The 21,291-nt window shown below is 51.6% G+C and overlaps 1 protein-coding gene across 1 annotated transcript in view; it reads left to right on the top strand.

Annotated features, from left to right (window-relative positions):
* Positions 1 to 2,662: 2,662 nt before the first annotated feature.
* RASGRF1 (Ras protein specific guanine nucleotide releasing factor 1) overlaps positions 2,663 to 21,291 on the top strand; it is a 94,837-nt gene continuing 76,208 nt past the window's right edge. The window contains exon 1 of the mRNA XM_044981254.1: positions 2,663 to 2,938. Coding sequence (XP_044837189.1) covers positions 2,663 to 2,938 — 276 coding nt within the window. The remainder of the gene's footprint in view (positions 2,939 to 21,291) is intronic.

Here is a 21,291-nt window from a genome sequence, read left to right on the forward strand (position 1 = left end):
TTGTTCTGGAAAAAAAATCCTTGTTATTATTGGTTACATAGAGTTTGTAAGTTAGAGCTTTCAATAAAATGCCCTGGCAACACCCCCTGTCCCTTCGGGTGGAAAGAAAGATCAACTCTAGCTTGGGCCTGATTCTCCAGCTGTCAAGTGGAGCAGATCCACAGGAGGTCCTGATCTTACAGCAGGGTAAGACTGGAGTATGGAAGAGCAGAGGCAGGCCCATTTCCTCAGCAGCTGGGCTTAATTCTGGCTAATTCACATAGAGGACGAGAGAGGACAGAAAACAAATCAAAGTTCCTTGGTGTGGTGAATTATTCTTTTACCAGCGGCTGCTGCTGCTGGACACATGGGCTCATCTTTTGCTGGCATGTTTGACATTCGGCCACCAGTTCTTTCGTCCCAGCAGAGTGACATTCAGCCTGTCAGGGTACAAAGGAGTTGAGTAAATTGTGACTGCCAGGACTGGAAACAAAGAGCCAAGGCGAAATGCTGGAGAGCGCAGAGGACAGGGTAAGACCATATCTTGGGGCTGGCGTCGGGGGATAACACAAGGGATCGCAGTCACCTGAAGCCCGCGTTGTCTTTGTGGTTAAGGTATGATGTCCTCTCTGGTTTCCCCCAGGCTGTCGCTGTAGCCTAGCTGTGCTTGCCAAAGCCCCATCTCCACACCTCCAGATCCAAACACCCAAAGGTGCCCGTGGGGCACTAGACGTGTCCACCAAGGGTGTGGTCACATGAAATGTCCAATCAAATCGGTTCCTTGGTGTCTGCAAATGTGAAGAACCTTCCTATTGCCCAGACCATTCCTCGGTGTTACCATGGCAATTTGTGACCTCATTAAAGTCCTTGGAGGCCTTCCAACATTTTCAGTCAAATTAACATAGTTTTCCTGATTCCCTCCTTGTTTGCTTATGGGAGTTAGGTCACGCACTGGGCCGGGGCCTAGGGTTTCCCTTCCACCTCTTCAGCTTAGCCGCGTTTTCAAGCAGCAGGTGCCCACCCGGAGCAGTGCTGCAGAGGCCTCTCTTCTGTCCCCCTGGTCCCCGGACCACGTGCCACTCCACTCATGGAACTGAAATTTCTGCCTGGCTTAGATTTTCCTGTAGTGCCCGTTACCATGGTCTCTAAGCCAGCTGGGCAGAGTTGGGTGCCATAGCTCTTGTGTAGTGGAGGAGCACGATCCCCGTTGGCAGAGCCCTGTCCTTCCTGCTGGCCAGAGAGGGAAGGGATAACACCCTACAGCATCCCCCCTCCCTTCCCCTGCACACAGCTCCTGCCTGCTGCTCCTGCGATTGTCTTCCACTCTGCAAGTACAGAAGCACCAAAATGAAGGAATTGCAGGACACTAAATTAGCCCAATGGAAATAAGTAGAGGGGTCTCCCCCTCCCCCAGCTGTTCCTGTGCTCAGCTGGCAGTAAATATTGGGGTGGCTTGGAATCTCCCCTGGGGGCTGTGCTGGGAAGCAAAGGCACTAGGGAATGGTGGTCAGGTTTTGGATGAAGAATGCTTTGGCATGCAAAGGGTTGGTCTCACATGACCCCAGCCTCGGAGGACCCCAGTGTACAACAGATCAGGAGATTCATATTCAAACTGAGCGCTCCGGGGCGCGGGGGGGGGCGTTTCCACTACTCCAGCCAGGCCACAAACCCCCTTGCAATGTAAACACAGGCGGTATCTAGGCTAACGGATCGCTGGGCCATTAAGCAGGGAGACTCCCTACATTGAGGGAGAGCTTCTGAGCGTGGGCATGTCTCTGCCCTCATGGGGAGGGTGACGCTGAGGGGCGATGGACTCCTTCAAATCCAAACCCAACTCCCCCGCTAGCGAAGGGCCGCCGGGGCTGGCAGCCCGTCCGCCCGGTCTCTGAAGGAGAAGCTGCGCATCTCGCTGCAGCGCCCGCTCCCCGGGCGGGGAGACGCAGCGGCCCCTGTACTTTCCATGCAAGCGTGTAGGCGAGGAGAAGCTAAAAATACCGCGGGCTCTGCCATTCGGGTACCGCCGCCGCCGCACGCCGCTGGGGCTGGCTGGCAGGTGCTGCGCCTCGGACGCGGCTGGCCGCGCACTTGCGCGTCTCCGGGACGGGTGGCCGGGATCGCCCGGCTGCAGCCTCCGGCGGGGGCCGCTGGGGTCCGGCGAATCCTGGCAGCGTGACCCGCCCCCTCGCCCCGCGCGTGGCCCGGCGCCAGGGCCGCCACTTGCGCCCCCGTGTCCACGAGCCGGGGCTCCGCGCGCGGCGCTGAAATTCGCGGTCCGCGTGGGCCGCGCTGAGCCCGGGGCAGGGCGCAATGCAGCGGGGGCCGCCCCGCCGGGCTGCCGGGACCCGCCTGCCCTGACCCCCCCTCCTCCCCCAGGCACGGGCAGCGCCCGCCCTGCCATGGAGACGCGGCCGCCTGCGCGCCCGGCAGGTCCCCCCTGCCCGTAGCCGGCTGTGCGCGGCTCGGTCCATGGTGCCGCGCTTGGCTCGGCTCGGCTCGGCTCGGCTCGCATCACATGACTCCCCCGCTGGCAGGATCCGGGGCTCCTGCATCCAGCCGCGCTGCCAGGCGAGCGGGTCCGTCCCCAGCGCGCCGGCCGGGGGCTCTGCAGCAGGCGGCGCCGGGGCTGGGCGCGGGCATGAGCCGGCGGCCGGGGGCCGGGTGAGCACCGGCCGGCCCGGGCACGATGCAGAAGGGGATGCGGCTGAACGACGGGCACGTCGCCTACCTGGGGCTGCTGGCGAAGAAGGACGGCAGCCGCCGCGGCTACCTGAGCAAGCGCAGCGGGGACAACACGAAATGGCAGAGCAAGTGGTTCGCGCTGCTGCAGAACATGCTCTTCTGCTTCGAGAGCGACTCCAGCTCGCGGCCCTCCGGCCTCTACCTGCTGGAGGGCAGCGCCTGCGACCGCGCGCCCTCCCCCAAGCCCTCGCTCTCGGCCAAGGACTCGCTGGAGAAGCAGGTCGGTGCCGCGCGGGGAGCGGGGCGGCCAGTGCGGGGCTTGCCCCGGAGCCCGGCTCCTGGCGGGGCGCCACCCAGGGCACAGGTCAGCGGGGGCTGGGCCGGGCAGTGGGCAGCCCGGCAGCGCGCCAGGGACCGCCCGGGTCGGGGAATCGCAGGGGCCAGGCTGCCCCGGAGCCCCGCGATATAGTGTGTAATCCTGTGTGCGCGTGCAACACAGTGCGTGTGCAATAGAATTCATGCACCATCGTGTGTGCGCGTGTTCAGTATAGTGCGCGCGCGTGCAATAGTGTGCGTGTACGTGTGCAATACAGTGCCTGTGCAATATAGTGTGTGTAATACCGTGTGTGTACGTGTGCCATACAGTGCGTGTGGGCAATAGAATTCATGCACCATAGGGCGCGTGCAGTAGTGTGCGTGTGCAATACCCTGTGCAATATAGAGTGTGCAATACACTGTGTGTACGGGTGCCATAGAATGCATGCCACACAGTGTGCGTGCAATCTAGCGCGTGTCTAGGCGTGCACGACAGCCCGGGTGCACACTCGGTCGGTGAAGCCCCGGAGGTGCACAGTGCCGGCCGGGGATGCGGCAGCAGCCAGGTGAGCGCGCCAGGTAGCGAGGGGGCTGCAGTGGCGTGGGCCGGGCGAGGAGGGGGCTGCGCCGGGCAGCGGGGGCGCTTCGTGCCCGCAGTGCGAGCTGCTGCAGCCGCTGCTCTGGCGCCTGGCGAGCGGCGGGTCATTAGCAGCTGGGGCGCGCTGCGAAATGCACCAAAGGGCAGGCGGCGCTTGGAGGCGCCACCGAGCCGCAGCGGCCGGTTAATTCATTAGCGCCAAGCTGGGCACCGTCCGGAGAACATTTCCCTACGTTATGGGCAATCCGCCGGGTTTCATTAGGCGGGTCCTTGCAACGCAACGGCGCCCTCCGATGGACGCCGAGCGGAAGCGGCTCTTCCGCAGCCCCCTCGCGAAACCAGCTCCTGCTGCGCGGGCCGGCCGGAGCCGCGTTTCTGCGGGTGAGGCTGGGAGTGCGCCCGGGGGCCTCGCAGCGCCGTGCAGCGCAGGGGGCTGCTGGGCTGGCACCAGATGAGTGTTACTCATGGGCATTACCCTGGTGCCTAGGGACAAACCGAGACGGGGCTCCCTTGTGCCAGGCGCTGCACAAACCCAGATGGGCCCTGGTCCAGGGGACGGGGTGGAACACTGGCAGGTGAACAAGGGCATGGCAGCAAAGACGTTACTTTGGGGGGAGGGCGTTAAAACCCCCACTAAAGGTGCTAGGAAAATATCCTAGGAGTGTGGGGCTGGGCCAAGGAATCTGTGCCACTGCTGGTGCAAGCCTGTTCCTGACCATTTACTTTCCATTCGTTTGCATTAGTTCAGGGCCTGATCCAAAAGCCCATTGAAGGCAATGGGAGCCTTTCCACTGGTTTCAATGGACTCGGATCAGGCCTTGCAGTTGACACGTATGCTGATGGGAAAACTGTCACCCAGGCAGGATGTCAGATACAACTCGACAAAAGGGAATTGTCCCCTCTGCTGCTCCGGCCAGGCTTGCGGGTGGGCTGGCAACTGGTCTAAAGTGCACGGTATTGGTGGACATACAGGGCCTCATTGTTTTTCAAAGGCCTCAGCCCAGCGTCTGGTTTTGCCCAGGCCATGTTGTGCTCTAGCTGTGGGCACACATGGCCGTGTTGACATCTGCCTTCTGGAGCTATGCACACAGGAAGACAAGTGGATGTCTACATGCTTCATTTGCAGCCATAATTAATCTTGGGCACCAAACTGCAGGTGCAAATATTTGGTGCAAAATCACATCTGGCGTACCAGAGTCGGTGGGAAGCCCTTTGAAAATTCAGGCCCATTATGTTTGTCTCCAGAGCTTTGTCTCAGTATGAAACGTCAGAAGACTCTGTACATATTTTTCTAATAAAAGGTCCTATTCTAGGTTCCTGTCATCTTGGAGGCACTTAGGGTCGAGACTCTTACGTAAGATAACATTTCATCAAGCGTTACGTGTTCCCATTGTGCCCAGTAGGATATCATCTGCCTGGATTGTGGTGTGTCTCAAATAAGGCAGATGTTAATGCAAATTCTACAGCTACAGGAGCAAAAAACGTGTTTTCAAATCTGTGACTGCCAATCCACATCCCGAATTTACCAAATATATCCCAAGCCAGCTCTGTTCTATGGTGTAGGCAATAACTGATTGATTATAATGGCATTCACCAGTCAAATGATATCCTTTAAATGACATTCAACACCTGTGTTAGAGAACGTACGATCAGGCATCTCAGAAGGGTCAATAAGGATTCATTTCTCATCATTTGATGTCAAGTCTGTGCATTGATACGACTCCCAGTACATTGTGGGTCCAGTCCTGAAGTTCTTACATAATTCTTCCTCGGGCAAAACTCTCACTAACAGCAGTGAGAGTGGCTTGAGTCAGAACTGCAGGGTTGGGTCCCCAAGGGGAAGATTTAAAATATGACATAGTCTGGTGGAACAATCAGTTCTTAATTGTCTCCAGCTGAAGATGGAATGATCAGCACTCAGAAAATAGCAATATTAAAATAGTAAGTCTGTGCTGCAGCCCTGGTACACCCTAGCAGATTTTGCTGAAGGAAACCTTTCCAGCGTGGGTTAGGGTACAAATTTAAATGCCCTCACTGGGCCTTCTTTCAGTTGTTTGCAAGGCTGAGCAAAAGGGAAAGTTTTATTTTCAAATAAGATGTATTTATAAAGGTAGGAGAGGAGCCTGGCTTCCTTGTATCTAGGCTGCATGGAGTGTCATCAGCTATCAAGGGGATTTTCACAGGGCCGTACCAATTACAACAGCCCACCTCCCTTTAGAATGTAACTTGATAGATATTCCTGCTCACTTCTAGTGGCTCTGACACAATGCTGGCTAGCTGCATTATCACTGCTTGTATTTGTTGTAAGGAGCTCAGATCCATTAAGCACTAATGTAAGAATGTAAAAATCCCTTCAGATTTCAAACCACCTAGAAAAATGATCCTAGAGGTAAAAGGCAGATTGTTATCACATGCTGTACTAAGCGCCTGCTGAACCTATGCCCAGCGTAAATACTGCGGAGTCAATGAAGCTGCATTGATTTACACTGGTTTTGGATCTGGCCCATAATGTCATATAATTTGTTAGGACAAACAATTATATAAAACTAGTCAAGCAGTTGAAGGCCTCCTGCTTTGTAAATGAAGGAATCAGTGCTTTAGAGGAGCGTAGTTGTGTTGTGGCTCTGCAGTGTGTTCTGTCAGAGACAGTGGAAGAAGAAAATGGCTCGCAAGAGTTGAGGTTTGCAGCTCCTAAAAAGGAAGGTAGCTGAAGGCTGCAAAATGAATGCACTATTTCCTTGGTACATCCCTTGAACAGAACCATATTCCAGGGACACAGGCCTTTCCCTTCCATGCTAATAATAGATCATTGAAACTAATTTGAAAGGAAAAGTGCTGAAGACTTTTCCAGCATTAGAAATGGTTGGGTTTTATTTGTTGCCTGTGGATACTTATCTATCTAGACAGCTATCATTCGAGCCGGGTGGAAGACGGAAGTTCTGTTTTGCAAGGGGGTTGAGAAATCAGAACATGGCTCCATTCTGAATCATTGTGAAATTGTTTTGGGTCATTCAAAACATTTTTGTTTTGACTTTTATTTTTGTATTATATTTATAATAGTATAGAATATAATACAACATATATGACAAAATGAAAAGTGATTTCAAAATGAAAAATCAAAATGTTTCATTCCTAAAATGGCCTGTGATTAATTTCCCCCCAGGTTTTCCTTAAACAAGTTCCAGTGAAATTGATCTGATTTGTATTTTGATTTCAGCTGAACCACGTATCCCAGCAGACTATGGTCCTATCAAAGTTTCTCTGCCCAGGCCTAGCTATCCTGCTCATCCCCAGAGTCTCTGAACACCTGGTCTGTGCTAAAGAGAATAGTCAGAGGGATCTTTTCTCTCGCTGTCCAGGCCCTGTTCCTGGGTTACTGTGGGTTTAGAAGTGATGATTGTTGTTGTTGTGGGGAGCTGGTTTGCCAGGGCTGCTGGGCTTACGGCTGCTTTGTGCAGGGGAAATGGTCCGGGATCCAGAATGAGCCTTAAGCTCACTCTCTGGAGAAACCATCAGAAAAGTAGATTCAGTTCCTTCAATTAACCTCACTTGATGTTATGTTCATAATTACTGAGTTCTGTAGGAGACACCACATGGGCTAAACAGATGGGGGTATTTAGGGTCGCTGTAGGGCTATTTATGGTTTATGGTCTGAGTTCATCAGTGTGCTAAAGGAGTAGTTGAAGGGATGAGTTCTGCTTTCGAGGAGCTTCCTTGATTGTGCATCACTGTATGTGAGCAGGGTAACGGAAAGAAATCTGGGCCTTGTCCTTTGTGCAGTGCTGGCCTGGCTGCACTGGTCCTGGTCCGACATGGATTGTGGGGTGTGCACCTCTCAATAGCACCATTTGTTTGTAGCCAGCAGTTGTCTCCACATCTGTTATCTGAGCGCGTGTGGCGTGGAGTCAAGGGGTGGTGCTGAGCAAAACCCTTGACTTGATATTCAGATCCAAGGTTCATGAATGAGCACTGTCTAGCTGGAGCCATTTTCCCACCTGTGAGACTTGTGCCAGACATGACGTGGGTGGTTCGCCCTATCAGGATGGCCGTGGGAATTTGAGGAAGCTTTGCATTGTGTATTGTAAGTGTTGAGTTGAGTTGGTCAGTTGGTTGAAATCACATGGGATTTGTTCTGGTTTCCTGATTGGCTGAATCGATTGCATGTGGTTAGGATTGCAGAAGCCATTTCCACCAGCGTTTCGGGGGAGAGGCTATCTTCCTGCTCTCTCTAGCGCTTTCATTTCTGATCCTCTTCATTGTCTTACACAGCACAGCCAAGTCCTCCATCCTCAGCACCACCAGGAATGGGGCACTCAGTGAGCGGAGGTAAAAAGCCGCCGTGGTGGGTTCTCTCTGCAGGCCCAAGGACAGCACACAGACAGTTTGCATGAGATGTCAAAAGAGGGGTCAGGCAGAGTGTTGCTGAGAAACACTTGGGGGCCTGTGAAATACTGAGTGACGCTGGGCAAACGTCCTGCTCACGTCCCCGTTATCCATCGCCGAGGTCTGAGCTGTGGGAGTATGGCACTGCTGGGGAACTGGAGGCACTGTGCTGCTGCAGATCCCAACCGTGGTGGCTTCATCCCAGGGGCACTAACGTGCTGGCGTTTGCTTGATGCCATGTTGTGCATGGATGGCTTCAATAACTCCCCTGTGCCAGGGGAGGCTGCAGGCAGCCATGTTCCTGTGCTGGACCATGGCAGAAATGCAGCACAGGCCGTGCGTGACAGACATCCTGTGCTCTATGGACCTGTTACCTGTGAGGGCGTCACTGCTGTGCACTCTGAGGATGTAGCTGGGATGTGTGCTGTCACCCCCAATCGCTGCAGCCGCTTTAGCCAGCCCTTCCATCGCAGGTTCTCCTCCAGGGACCAAGGGTCCCTTCCCTGCAACAAGCTGAAGCAAGAACTGGGGTGCCCCTAGAATTTCGCTCTGCACTGGCTGCAGGCGCTGAATAAGCAGTGCATGGCCATCCGGCCTGCACGCGACACCTGCAGAGTCTGTGTGCTGCTTTGTAGCTGTCTGGCAGCAGTGGCCCCTGCGATGGGGTGTACCAGGCCAGAAGGGGTTAAAGAGAACCTGTGGGCTCAATCAGTCCTTTCCCGCTACACCTGCAAGAGGTGTCAAGCCTGGAGGGAGGAGTTCACAGGGCTGAACCCAGCTCAGGTGGGGCTGATCAGGCAGGAGAGCAGCCCTGATTCTCACTTAGGGAGAGATGCCTGGTGGGATGGAGGAAGCTAGGCCTGGGGAGGAGAGCTGGAGGGGGTGAGTCTGCCCAGGGGTCTCCACACTGGTGGAGGGGCCTGTGGGGACACCCTGCCAGGGACTAGAGAAAACTGGCCTGCAGCAGAAGCAGCTGGGTGGCAGGACATGCTAAGAAGCTCTGCAGGGCACAGGAGGTAAAGGTTTAGAGCAGTGGTTCTCAGCCAGGGGTATGTCTTCCAGGGGGTCCATCAGCTCAGCCAGAGATTTGCCTGGTTTTAAAACAGGCTACAGAAAAAGCCCCAGCGAAGTCAGTACAAACTGAGCTTTCATCCAGACAGCGGCTTGTTTCTACCTCTCTAGGTACTGTACACTGACATGTAAGTACAATATTTCTACTCCAAGTGATTTATTTTATAGCTATCTGGTAACATTGAGAGAGTAACAGTGTGGCTGGGACACTTGTATTTTTATCTCTGATTTTGTCAGCAAGTCGTTTCAAGTGAGGTGAAACTTGGGGATATGCAGGACAAACCTGCCTCCTGAAAGGGGTCCAGTGGTCTGGAAAGGCCGAGAGCCGCTGGCTTAGAGCAGGTCTGATACGCTGGGTGCCCAGGAAGGGGCTGAGGCAAAGGTGGGAGGCAGGACCAGGTAGCAGGTGGTCCTGAGGAACAGCAAGGGGGGTAATAAGCAGACGAGGGCTGACAACAAAGGGTCTCTGGACTGGACCCCAGCAGAGAGGAAGGGCCAGGGTCCCCCACCAGGCAGCGGGGAAGGTGGAACGGAGCCCCCTGACCGGGGTAAGGGCTGTTGAAACCCCCTTCGGTACTGGGATAAGGACTAGCAAGTCCAGACTCTGACCAAAGGCCCCAGGGGAGATGGCCGGCGGGTTGCTGGTTGGACTATTGGCTTGCTCTGGAGGGGGGGAGCGACCACTGCAGGTCAGAGCAGCTGTCAGCAAGGGCTGCAAAAGGAGGGGAACCAGCTACCTCACGCCTAGCCACGAGGGGTGCACTGGCTGGTGAATCAGGCCCCTACAGTCCAACAGCCCTGAGCAATGTCCCCAGGCCCACCTGGCTCTGCAATGAGACACAGGGAAAGAAGCAAGAGCAGCATCGGTGAGACCCTTGGGCATGCAGAGTGGAGAGCTGGGAAGATCATGCGCTTCGTGCTGTTCATAACTCTGTGCGGCGGCAGTCTCCCCTCTGGCATGACCCCCAAGTGCTGGGTGTGTGGCTTCGGTACCGTAGCTCTCCTTCGGGGCAGTTTTGGTACGCAGCGTACATGGGACGGGACACAGGTTAACACAGCAGGGGACAGACTCAGCAAAACCCCTGTGCAGAGGCAGACCAGGCTCTGGCCATATATGCTGGCCGGGGTGGGCACCTGCTGCTGTTCTGTGGGAGTGAGAGGAGGAAATGGTACATCTACTTGCTGCTTTAAATGCTCTGAAATACCCTGATCCTGTTCATCTGCAATCCCTGTTTGAGAGGTCTGTGTCCCGGGGGTTTTAAAGTCCTCCTCCTGATAATACAAGTGATGCTTAGCCAGTCAAAGGGCACCATAGCTCTATGTGTGTGTGTGAGAGAGAGACAAATTACAACTAGGCAACAGAACTGAAAGTTTGATGAAAGAACATCTAGTGCTTGCAGTGACTGGTCCAACCCATAGACTAAAAAATTCTCCCCCAAATTTGTCACATCAGTCCAAATAATGAGGAAATTTGAGGAAATCAGTCTTCGTACTGGCTGTCTGTGCACAGGAAAAGAATCTAAAGTCATATAATTTATTCTCTCAGTGGTAATCGTAACCCAACAGAGAGAAACAATAATGTATGAGGCCAAGCTGCGTTTCAAGCCGGAAGCTAGATTTATTGCCATTTACAGCCATCACCTTGAATCCAAAACCACACTGCTGGCAGCGGGATCCGGAGCAAACGACTGGGTTGTCTTTATGAACTGTGCAGTACGGGGTTTGCTAAATATCCGAATTTACCACAAGCAATCGGGGCACATTTTTCAAAACACTGACATAAGAAAGGATTCAAATGGGCCTTGATCAATACAGTTCCCTGTTGTACATCATCAGAAATGCAAATCACAATTTGATTAAAATAGTTTCTTGCACAGTTTTCCCCTGTATGCAGCTCCAAGTATATTTGTTCATCGCACAATCAATATTAGACACTCAAATGCCTCTGAGCCCTCAATCAAGTGCAAATTTCCCAGATTCCTGATATTTTCCCAGCCATTATTATGGGCCAAATTCTCTAGGTGGAAATAGGCACAATTCTGCTGCAGTCAATGGACCTGCACCCACATACAGCTGCCGGGAATTTGGCCTTGTATTTCTGGCATACAAGTAACAGCTCCCGTTAAGCAGTTAAGATTTATTTTATTTTCTCTGTTGCTATTAACTTGGGGTAAAAATCCATTATGTGAAATCCTCCAAATCAACAGCAAAACTCTCTGTGACTTCAGCAGGGCCCAGTTTCACCTCTTGTGTCTTTTTTACGTTTGAAACTGGGAAATCTTGGAGCATGGCCTTGGCCGTGCTCAGGCCCAGCTTGTTCCGTCCGGCCTGTCTCTGCCGCACAAGAGGGTCAGAGGCTGCTCTCCCAGCTGTGCAAAGCCCACTGGCCGTTGCTTTGTTCACACACACGCTGTTGGCCTCTCATTTTGGCACTGGGAGAGAGTTGTGGTCAGAGCACAGGCCTGGTGTCAGGAACCCAACGGTTCCAATCTCAGCTCTGACACAGGGACGACTAGGTGGGTTTTGTGACAGGTTCCCCCCGGGGTGCCACTGAGCCCACCTGACCCACCAGGCTGGGCTCCCTTTCACCCTGTGCTGCTGTGACAAGTTGCCAAGCTCTCCAAGCCTGCTGTGTCACCAGCACACACACAGGTCGGGACACACCCAGCTGCAGCTTCACGCAGATGCTGAGATCAGCTCTGCACGGGGAGCCTCAACTAAGGAACTGCCCAATACTCAAGTGCACACTCCCCTCTGGAGAGTAAAGCCGAAATGATACCGTCTTGCACCGCTCAGGGAACTGTACAGCGTAAGCTCATGAAGTTCACCCCCTCCCGCCATGTGGAGGAAGATGTGCAACAGCTCTCTGCCCCCCGCCCCCGTCACGAGTTGTGATTTCCACACACTGGGTTTAGACCAAACAAAAACAAGTTTATTAACTACAAACACTAGATTTTAGGTGAGTATAAGGGATAGCAAACCGATCAAAGCAGATTACCTTAGTAAATAAACAAAACCACAAACTGAGCTTAACACACGAGATAGGTAGGGTATGAATTAGCAAATTCTCACCCTGAGTGATAAACACGCTGGCCGATTCTTAAGGCACAAGCTGCCTTGGCTGTCCCAGGTTTTCATAGACAGGCTAAAAATCCCTGTAGCCTGGGACCATCACTTCCCCCAGTTCAGTCCTTGCCCCCCAGGTGTTTCCAGGGGTGTTGCAGGGAGAGTGAGGTCCCCCCATGATGTCATTGTCCCCCTTTTATATCTTCTCCCCACTTGCTGGGAAGCTCTTTTGCTGTGGCCTGGGTCAGACAGTTCCCGTTGTGCAGTGCTGTCTCTGAGAGGTTTCTACTGTACACAGTTCCCAGGGTAATCCTGGTGCTCGTGTGCATTTCCTCACTGAGCCATTAACATTGTTTGCCCTTTTTACTGTTGTACCTGAAACGCTGCTTGTGGGAGTTTTCAACCTTGCAACATGTTTCAGTAACACGTACACAGCCACACTTCATAACTTCACATACAGCGATAGCACATACAATCCAATGAGATATTACTGTCTTGCTGATCAAGATACATGACAAGGCAGACTTTGTACAAAACTCATCCTAATTACATGTCGGGGTGAATATTGGAGTGCCGGGGTGTCACACATCTGAACAAGTCTCTTAATCGTCCTGTTTCATGGCTAAAACGAGGAGAATGGGGACTTTTTCCAGAGCACCTCAGTGACAAGTGACATTAGTAATGTACAGATTGCTTTGGCTAGTCACCAAGGTGCTTCTGTAAATGTTACCACCTATTCAAAACATTCATTGAGTCTACATCCCTGGAGCTTCAAAACGATCCACACCCCTTCCCAGGAGTGCAGGGAGGATTAATGAGTTATTTTGTACAGTTTACGGAAGATGGAATAAAGTTGCTGAAGTGACTAGGTGACCAACCAACCAGACTGCTCCTGACTGCGTGGCCAGAACCCTCCTCCAAAAGATTAAGGCAAAGTTTTTCACAATTGCATGACTAATGCTAGGTTCCAAAATCCAGAGCTAGACCCCTAACGGAGTGTCCTGATTTAAAAAAAATGGGGAGTATTTGATTTGTTGGGGTTTTGTGATTTCTTTTTTAAACAAAATTATAACCAACATACCGGTAATTGAAATCATTATCAAAATGTTTAATGAAATGTGTCATTTACTGAAGACTGGATTTTCAGTAAAACTTAGTTTCTGATAAACAAAAGATGTTTTTGATTTTTAAAAAGTCATAAAAATTGCAAAAAATGAAAAGTTTTGAATAAATCAACAGGTTTGAGGGATTTGTTTTCAAAAATTAAAATGTGATAGTAAAAGGCTGTTGTGTAACAACGACAACCTTTTGTTCAGAAAATTTCCATTGCCTCTCCTGAGCCTGCAGCTGTTCCCAGGGACTTCAGGTACCCGGCTTTGGAAACCTTGGCCTAAGCCTCCCTAACATGCTGCATATCCTGTAGAGATGTAAAAGCTTTTAATTTAAAACTTTTTCTAGGCTCCCACATCATTAGCCATCATTAAGCCTTTCACGTACGAAGTCACAGGCTTCCCTGTTTGGTTTTGAGACATGACCCTCATGTCTGTCCTCCCATGTTTTTCAAACGCTCTCATCTGAGCGATCTCTAAAGCCTGCTGCCAGAGACCCAGATTGGAATAAGAAAGATACTGTTCCTGACTAGTGCAGCCACAACCACCCCAGGACACCCTGTGCTATATCCCTCAGCGGCACATACCCGGCTTGCAGCTTCCTTGTAAAGAGGCTGAGATGCTGCAGCAATCAGAATATTAATATGTAAATCTTTGACTGAGCTATGCATGCCAAATATTGCCAGGCGTAGGGATGTCATATAAGAGTAATACGTTTCTTCCAGTGTCTATTTTAATGAATAAGGACCTTGTATATTAACACAGTTCATTTTCTAACCCACAATAAGGTGAAATTGTGTATTATTTTGGGCCTTCCCTTTCTGTCTAGCTCCCAGCAGTCGTTTGAGTGCAGTGTTACCTGCTCACCTGAGCTTGGCTAGATTTCCACGCCGACATTCACAGTTACCACATAAAGAAGAGACACAGGGGATCAGCTTTTCCATTCCATTGCTCCAGAGGCAACTAAGCACATCATCACTGCGTCTCCCAGGGAGCAGAAACCATCCACACAAGCCCTCCTCTCATCTTCATTCCAGCCCTAACCTGACAGTAGAAAGCACTGCCCAGACTCCCCGTGCATTAGAAATCAGCACAGTAATTAGAGCAAGGTAGGAGAATTCAAATGGAAGAACTCAGAACTGGGAATCAATGCGAGAGAGAGAGAGAAATTGATCAACATTAAAACAACTAAATATTGTGTTACTACACAAAGCAAAGGAAACAATTAGGATGAAATTCACGCCTGTACAGTGGGGTTAGCTCCAGAGTTGAGCTAATAAGTCCCAGCAGGCCTATGCACCCCTTACGCACCCAAAGACTGAAGCAGAACATAAGTGGGACAAAGATCTGGTACAAGCTCTCTGCAGAAAGTGCTGGAGGGGGGACTTGCTAACGGGTCACCAGTGTGAATCTGGCCCCAGGTCAGTACTGATCACAAGTTGCTACCATCTGCTGTTGTGTAATGAGCCCGTGTCCAGTTCCCCGTGGACACACATCCAGACTACAAACAAAGCCGCATTGCAACTGGCACTCTTGCTGGCGGTGCTCTGAGGGAAGCCTCAGAGAGACCAGGCTGTGAAAGTGGCTACGTAGCCGATAGGAAATTAGTAGTTGCTAAAAATGAAATGGGAACGGGGTGCAGGTCCAGCAAAGCTGATTCCGCACCTTGCAGAGCAGACCCCTCTGGCTCTGCGTTTTCTCCGCTCACAGGAGAGGGTTTGTATTCTGCATTTATGTGCACAGGCACAAGGAATATTACTTTAGGGCCTAAAGCTGAGGCCAAACCTTTTTGCCTTGGGATTTTCTATTCTTTTCTGTAGGCAAATGAAGGGTATGGGTCATTCATCCACTTATGTCTGAGTGACAGGCCCTGTCTTCTGCAATACAAATGATATTTAGGTCAATGAAGTTAAAAGCTTTATTGCTAGCTGTTGATTTCTAGGCTCATCCATCCAAAGCAGGAAAATGCTGCTGTCTTGCCCTTTATGTCAGCTCCGATAACCATCAGCTCCTCGAACAGCCATCCACACACCTACCCGCCAGGACAAATGGAAGGCAAATTGGGTTTTGGTTTAGGAACTCTCGCCAATTCCAGAAGGCAGCCGTGGGAAGCACTCACAAATAAGTGAATGTTGGGAGGCTCGGATAGTGCATAAAAGGCCCTAGGTAATGACAGGACAAAACCACTTCATATACTTAAGGAAAGGGGACGGATCGCCGCTTGTGACTTGGCCTGGCTTCTAGTGACCGTCTTCTGTCAGCGTTGAGGTCTGCGGGAGGTCTGACGGCTGAATTCCTTTAGAATTTCCTAGCCATCATGTCCAGGGTTTAACTGGAGAAAAGCAATGATGTTCTGCCAAGCCCCACCCACCGGAGCTGCCAAAGTCTCCTGGATTCTGCTGGGCTCCACCACCTGCTCTCTCTCCCAGCAACGTCCCAGTAGTGTTGAGCAGGAGGGGGAGCCCTGCCGCTGCCCCCCAGGGAGCCCTCAGGATGGGTGACTGGTCACCCGACCACACCTGAGCCCTCTTGAGGTCTGCTCCATCCCCCCGTAAGCCGTGGTGGCAGCACCTTGGAGTGAAAGACATCTCAAGGGATCCACATGGTCGCTTCATTCTCGCTCATCCTCGGCCTGCAGCACCAGTGCAGCTCCCTGCCAGCCCGGACGGTCCAGGCTGATGGCACCACAGGGATTACTGGGGATGCTTTGACACAACCTGATTTAGGATCTTCTCAGCTGAGCAATCCGCAGGTACCCGAGTTGTCTCAGCTCCTCAGAGCGCCGTTCAGCTTCTGTCACCCACCAGGAGCTCTTACAAGGGACGGTAGTACTCGGTTTACCTGCAGAGTGCACTGCAGGTTGGGAGGCACCCAGAGGCTGTGGTAACAGCCATGTCAGTACCACGGAGAAACGAAGGCGCGAGGGTCTGAGTAGGAGCAGTGGACCTGGTACCCTGGGGTGAAATTCACCCCATGCAGAAACCAGCACAAGTGTGAGCACCACTTCAAGCCTAGCTAAGTTCTCTTTTGAGGGCTCCAGTGGTGCTCAGGATTTGTGCTGGTCTCTGCATGGGGTGGAATGGGACCACTTGCCCGAGCCAGAGGGGCTGCAAAATGGGCTCTAGATATGTGGGCAGACCCTCTCCAGAGGTCGGTCAGTGGAAGCCTGTCGCGGGGACCTGGACAGAAACCACCTGCATGTGCTAAATGGGAAGGTGCTGCAGGATGCTGCTAAAAGGAACGGGGGAGGGGAATGACTAGGAGCTTTTAGCTGAGCACACGGCTGTACCGAGGAAAGGGAGAAGGGTGCTGGCTGGGTGAAACTGCTGGAGTAACAGAATATAGATCAGACTGCGAGCAAGGCGATATTTAGAGGTGACGTTCTGTTTAGACCTCCCCTGGAATGCTTAACCCTCGCTGCAAGGCAGACTGGCCTTGGGGAGGCGCAGGAAGGTTTGGGTCTCAGGGAACTGGAGAAAAACCAGCTCAAATGACGTTGTGGTTAGTTTAAAATACAAGCGCCCCTACAAGTCAGAGGTGAAGGTTGCCTCCACGCTTAGCTCAGGCTGCTGTGCCTTTCACGCCTGGGCTGGACTGAAAGAGCCCAAATGTCACAACCCTTGGGCATGAAACACTCTTTCCAGTTGTTGTTTTTACAGTATAAATACCTAGTGGAGATGGGCCCAGGCCACGAGGTTGGACTAGAGACCGGGTCTGAATCCAGTCCTGCCCCGCCCCGTGCACAGGCATTGAGTCCCATGTTCAGCTCCTCCTTATGAAGCTTTAGGCTGGGATTTTCAGAGCAGCCTAAGGGGGACGGGCACTCTGTTCGATGGGAGTTAGGCACGGCAGCTAACTTTCATAGGTAGGCTGTGAGAATCCCAGCTCCAGACACAGGTCTGTAGAGTGCATGTTGCAGTGCTTGCCAGAATGGGCTCTGCCGCCAGCCCCACAAACAGTCCCGATGTGCTCGGGGATCGGACTGTTCCACTCCACCAGGAACACGGCGTGGGGAGCTCATGTGGGGTGCCAGAGAGCCCAGCTCCCCAGGAGAGCCCTGCAGCTCCCCACACAGATAGGTCTGCCATCAGGGCGGGGCTGGTGGGTCCCCCACTATCCCAATCCACTGGCCACTGCCCCACGGGGGCAGGATGCAGGTGAAGGAGCTGGGATTATGTCTGCCTGGTGGTCTGCTCCCTTACCCAAGAGCCACACTGTACCTGGCTACCCAGTCAGAACAGGTGCAGAGGGTTTAACATAGCTGTCGGTCTGTGTTTGTGACGTGTACATTATAGATGTGTGTGGATATAAATGATATGTGTATACACACATGGGGGAAGGCAGTGATGCCCAGTGGATGAAGCACTGGGCTGGGCCTCAGGAGATCTGGGTTCTGTTCCCAGCACTCCCACAGACCTGCTGGTTGACTTCAGGCAAGTCATTTCACTGGTCTGTGCTTCTGTTCCCTTGGCTGTGAGAGGAGGGTGGTGATACCGACCTCCTTCGTAGAGCGTGTGGCAATGTGCTGCTGAACAGTGCTAGGGGTTGGCATTGTTACTGGCTGTTTCTGCAGTGCCCTGGATCCAGTGCAGTTCTGTACCAGTGGGTGAATAGCTACGTAGAAAGGCTTTACAAGTATCTTGGATCATAAGAAACTCCCTGTTAGCAGCCCCTGTTCGCAAAGCTCCCTGGTCGCTTGTGCTGGGACTGGAAAGAGACCCAGGCACGATGGCTGGGGTTGAGTTTTATTGAGAACGAATGGGTGTTTGCAAAGCTCTCTGAGGGCCTTGCAGGTGAAGTACTAGCATGTGCCAAGGGGCAAATATTATTACAGGACTATAGTTAGGGTTGGCTTTGCATTAGGAGACTCTGATTTCTGTTGTTTATAATTTTTGCCAAACTTAAACCATTTTCCCTGCTGGGTGTCTGCCACGGGCTGAATTATTGTGGGACGTTTCAGCTAAAGTGGTTCAGCCATTCTGAGGAGAAGGTTAGGGGGCAATTACCTTGCTTTGCCCATGTGAAAACTTTCTTAGCACGGTTTCAGTGAGAAGCTCTGTTATGGCCAGGATTAAGCACAGGGAATTGAAAGTTGGCGGGGGATGGGGGTGCTGGTGGCAGGGAGTTGCCTTTGCTGCTTGCTTGAAAATTTGCCCAGGTTATAATCCTGTGAAAAATCTCAGTGTGGACATGCTCAGTAGAGACTGGTTACAGCTTGGCTGCTAAATTCTCCGAGGAGTCTGTCTGCGCTGAGCATGCTCCATCCCCTCGCAGCTCCGACATGCCGAGCAGATGCGCCATTCTCACAGATCAGCTGAGCGTGCTCCTTCCTGGGACTGCAGGGCTTGAGCAGGATTTTCCTTGCAATTGCTCCTCCCATTGCTGGGGGCTACTGTGGTGCTGGTCACCAGAATAAACTGCAGGCAGACAGTCTGTCTTCTGCTCTCGGTGCTCCTGCTGCTGGGCCACGGAGCGTAGTGGGGAAAGAGAACAGAGAGCAGGAGTGGGGGTACAGGAGGGTGGGTCAGAGAAGAGAAGGCTAGGAAGGAACCCAGGAGTCCTGAGCTTCACCCATTCCTCTGATAGTACATAGATGTGGAATTATTGTTGCAACATAAACTCCCCAAAAGTATGAAAATCATAATCTAGTCATGTGACACAAAACATATAACTTATTAACAAACAAGAAACCCCAACAGACCAACAAACCAAACCACCAATGGATTAAACCAAGGGTAGGCAACCTATGGCACACGTGACGAAGGCGGCACGGGAGCTGATTTTCAGTGGCACTCACACTGCCCGGGTCCTGGCCACCGGTCCGGGGGGCTCTGCATTTTAATTTAATTTTAAATGAAGCTTCTTAAACATTTAAAAAACCTTATTTACTTTACATACAAGAATAGTTTAGTTCTATATTATAGACTTACAGAAAGAGACATTCTAAAAACGTTACAATGTATCACTGGCACGCGAAACCTTAAATTAGAGTGAATAACTGAAGACTCGGCACAGCACTTCTGAAAGGTTGCCGACTCCTGGATTAAACATTGTTTAGAGTAGGTCCAGGCCATATGCTTTTTACAGCAATATGTTAGCTGCTCGTCAAAGCCTCGGTGACTTCTGGTTTTTCCTGTTGGCTTTTCTCACTGAAGGTTATTTAGAAATTAGAAATTATTAATAAATTTGTAATTAATAATTAAGGCAAGGCAGTGAATATAATAATGGCAATCTAGCCCTGTGGGCTACAGAACCCACCGGCAAAGGGTGTCTCATCCCCCGTAGTGCTTGGTTCACATGGAAGCAGAGAAGGTTACTACTGCTACCGTACTCCATTAGCTCAAGCGCGAGAGTTCTGAGCTGTGGCTCTAGATGTCCAGATCCTGCTGATGACTCAAGATGGGTCAGCGTGGTTCCACGTGACAGACTTTCTGTGTGTTTGGTGGTGGGTTTTAAAGTAGAAAATTACAGTTAAAAAACCTGTGGTAAAAGAATGTTCAGGTTGCAAAGTGAAGCCCTCAAGAGCTAGGAAATGCCAGAGTTAAGGTTGCCTGTGCAACTTTAATGCTTTTTTAACATCGTTCTTCTGAGTGTAATAACTGTAACTACAGCACCGAGCGGAGCATTGCTTGCAATTGGCTTTTTACAACTATTGTCTTAAGACAACACTGGGCACCCAGGACGGACACCTCTTTGTTGGCTAATTTATGAGTCCGTGAAATGTTCAACACTTGAAAGCTAGTGAACAAAATGGTGAAGCCAGGGCTTTCCGTCTTAGAAACTAAAATAAAAATACATACAATTAACCCTTGAATCTCGAGTGGTCAGATTCCACTGGGGGAAGTGTTTGCTGCAGCTCTGTTAAATTCTGTGGAGTTGTACTTGTTGACACTGTCAAGGAATTTGGTCCCAAGAATTTCAGGGCTTGATCCAATGCCTGTTTGAATCAATGAGGGTTTTAGCATTGACGTGACTGGATGTTGGATCAGACCTGAGTGACGTACTAACCTGATTGTTCCTAAACTCAAGAGTTACAGAGAATTCAGGCCATACCTACAGCTGGGGGACTGTGTCCTGGAGAGCAGTGACTCTGAAAAGGCGGTAGGGGTCAGAGTGGACAAACAAAGGAACATGAGCTCCCAGTGAGATGCTGTGGCACAAAGCCTAAGGAGATCCTTGGTGTATAAAGAGGGGAGAAGAAAGGTGGCTTTACTCTGTCTGTGGCATTGCGGAGACAGGCATTGGAATGCTGTGTCCACGTGCTAAAAACAGTGGTGAAAAACTGGAGTGAGAGCCAAAAGGAGCCACAAAAACTATTTGTGGGTTGGAGAAAATACCTGACCGCGAGAGGCTAGAGGAGCTCGATCCGTTTAGCTTGTCCCAGTGCTGAGTAGATGACAGCATCGAAGCGCTGTCCTAGAGGAGATACTGGGTGCTAAAGGGTCTAGCAGATGAAGGTAGAACAAGAGGCAACGTCTGGAAGATAAAGCCAGACGCATTCAGATTAAATCGAAGGCACAACATTTGAATAGTGAGGGGGATGAACAAACTCCCGAGGGAAGTGGGGGATTCTCCAGCCCTGGGTGTCCTCACATCAAGATGGGCAGCCTTTCCGGGGGATGCTTTAACCAAACACAAGTTATTGGGCTCGCTGCAGGGGTAACCGAGGGAAATTCTGTGGCCTGCGATATCGACGATGCCGTGATCCTGCCAATGCAGGCAGACACTTGTGCCTCTACAGTGCCTAGCGGGTGCAAAGGCCCACTTGGGGGGCTCTGACTGTAGCATCGGGGCTCAGACGGCTCTTCCTGGTGCCATCCCTAGCGCCAAGCGAGGTCGGAGGCTGCGATGTGTGGGAGCCTCAGCCCACGGAGTTAGTCTGCTCCTTTCAGAAATAATGCCAGTGTGCGGAGTTTGATGTGTGAGTGATACCACAGAGGGATCCTAATTCAGTAAGAGAAAAGCTGGTGGGAGTTTTATTATTCAAACATGAAATAATTTCCTCCTTTCACATGCACCGTGCTTCCCGAGTTCTGTCTGGGAATAAATCCACCAGAGTGGTGCAATGAACCCCCAGGTATACGTTCCAGC

This window comes from Mauremys mutica, chromosome 11 (genome assembly GCF_020497125.1).
Source record: "Mauremys mutica isolate MM-2020 ecotype Southern chromosome 11, ASM2049712v1, whole genome shotgun sequence".
Classification (NCBI taxonomy): domain Eukaryota; kingdom Metazoa; phylum Chordata; order Testudines; family Geoemydidae; genus Mauremys; species Mauremys mutica.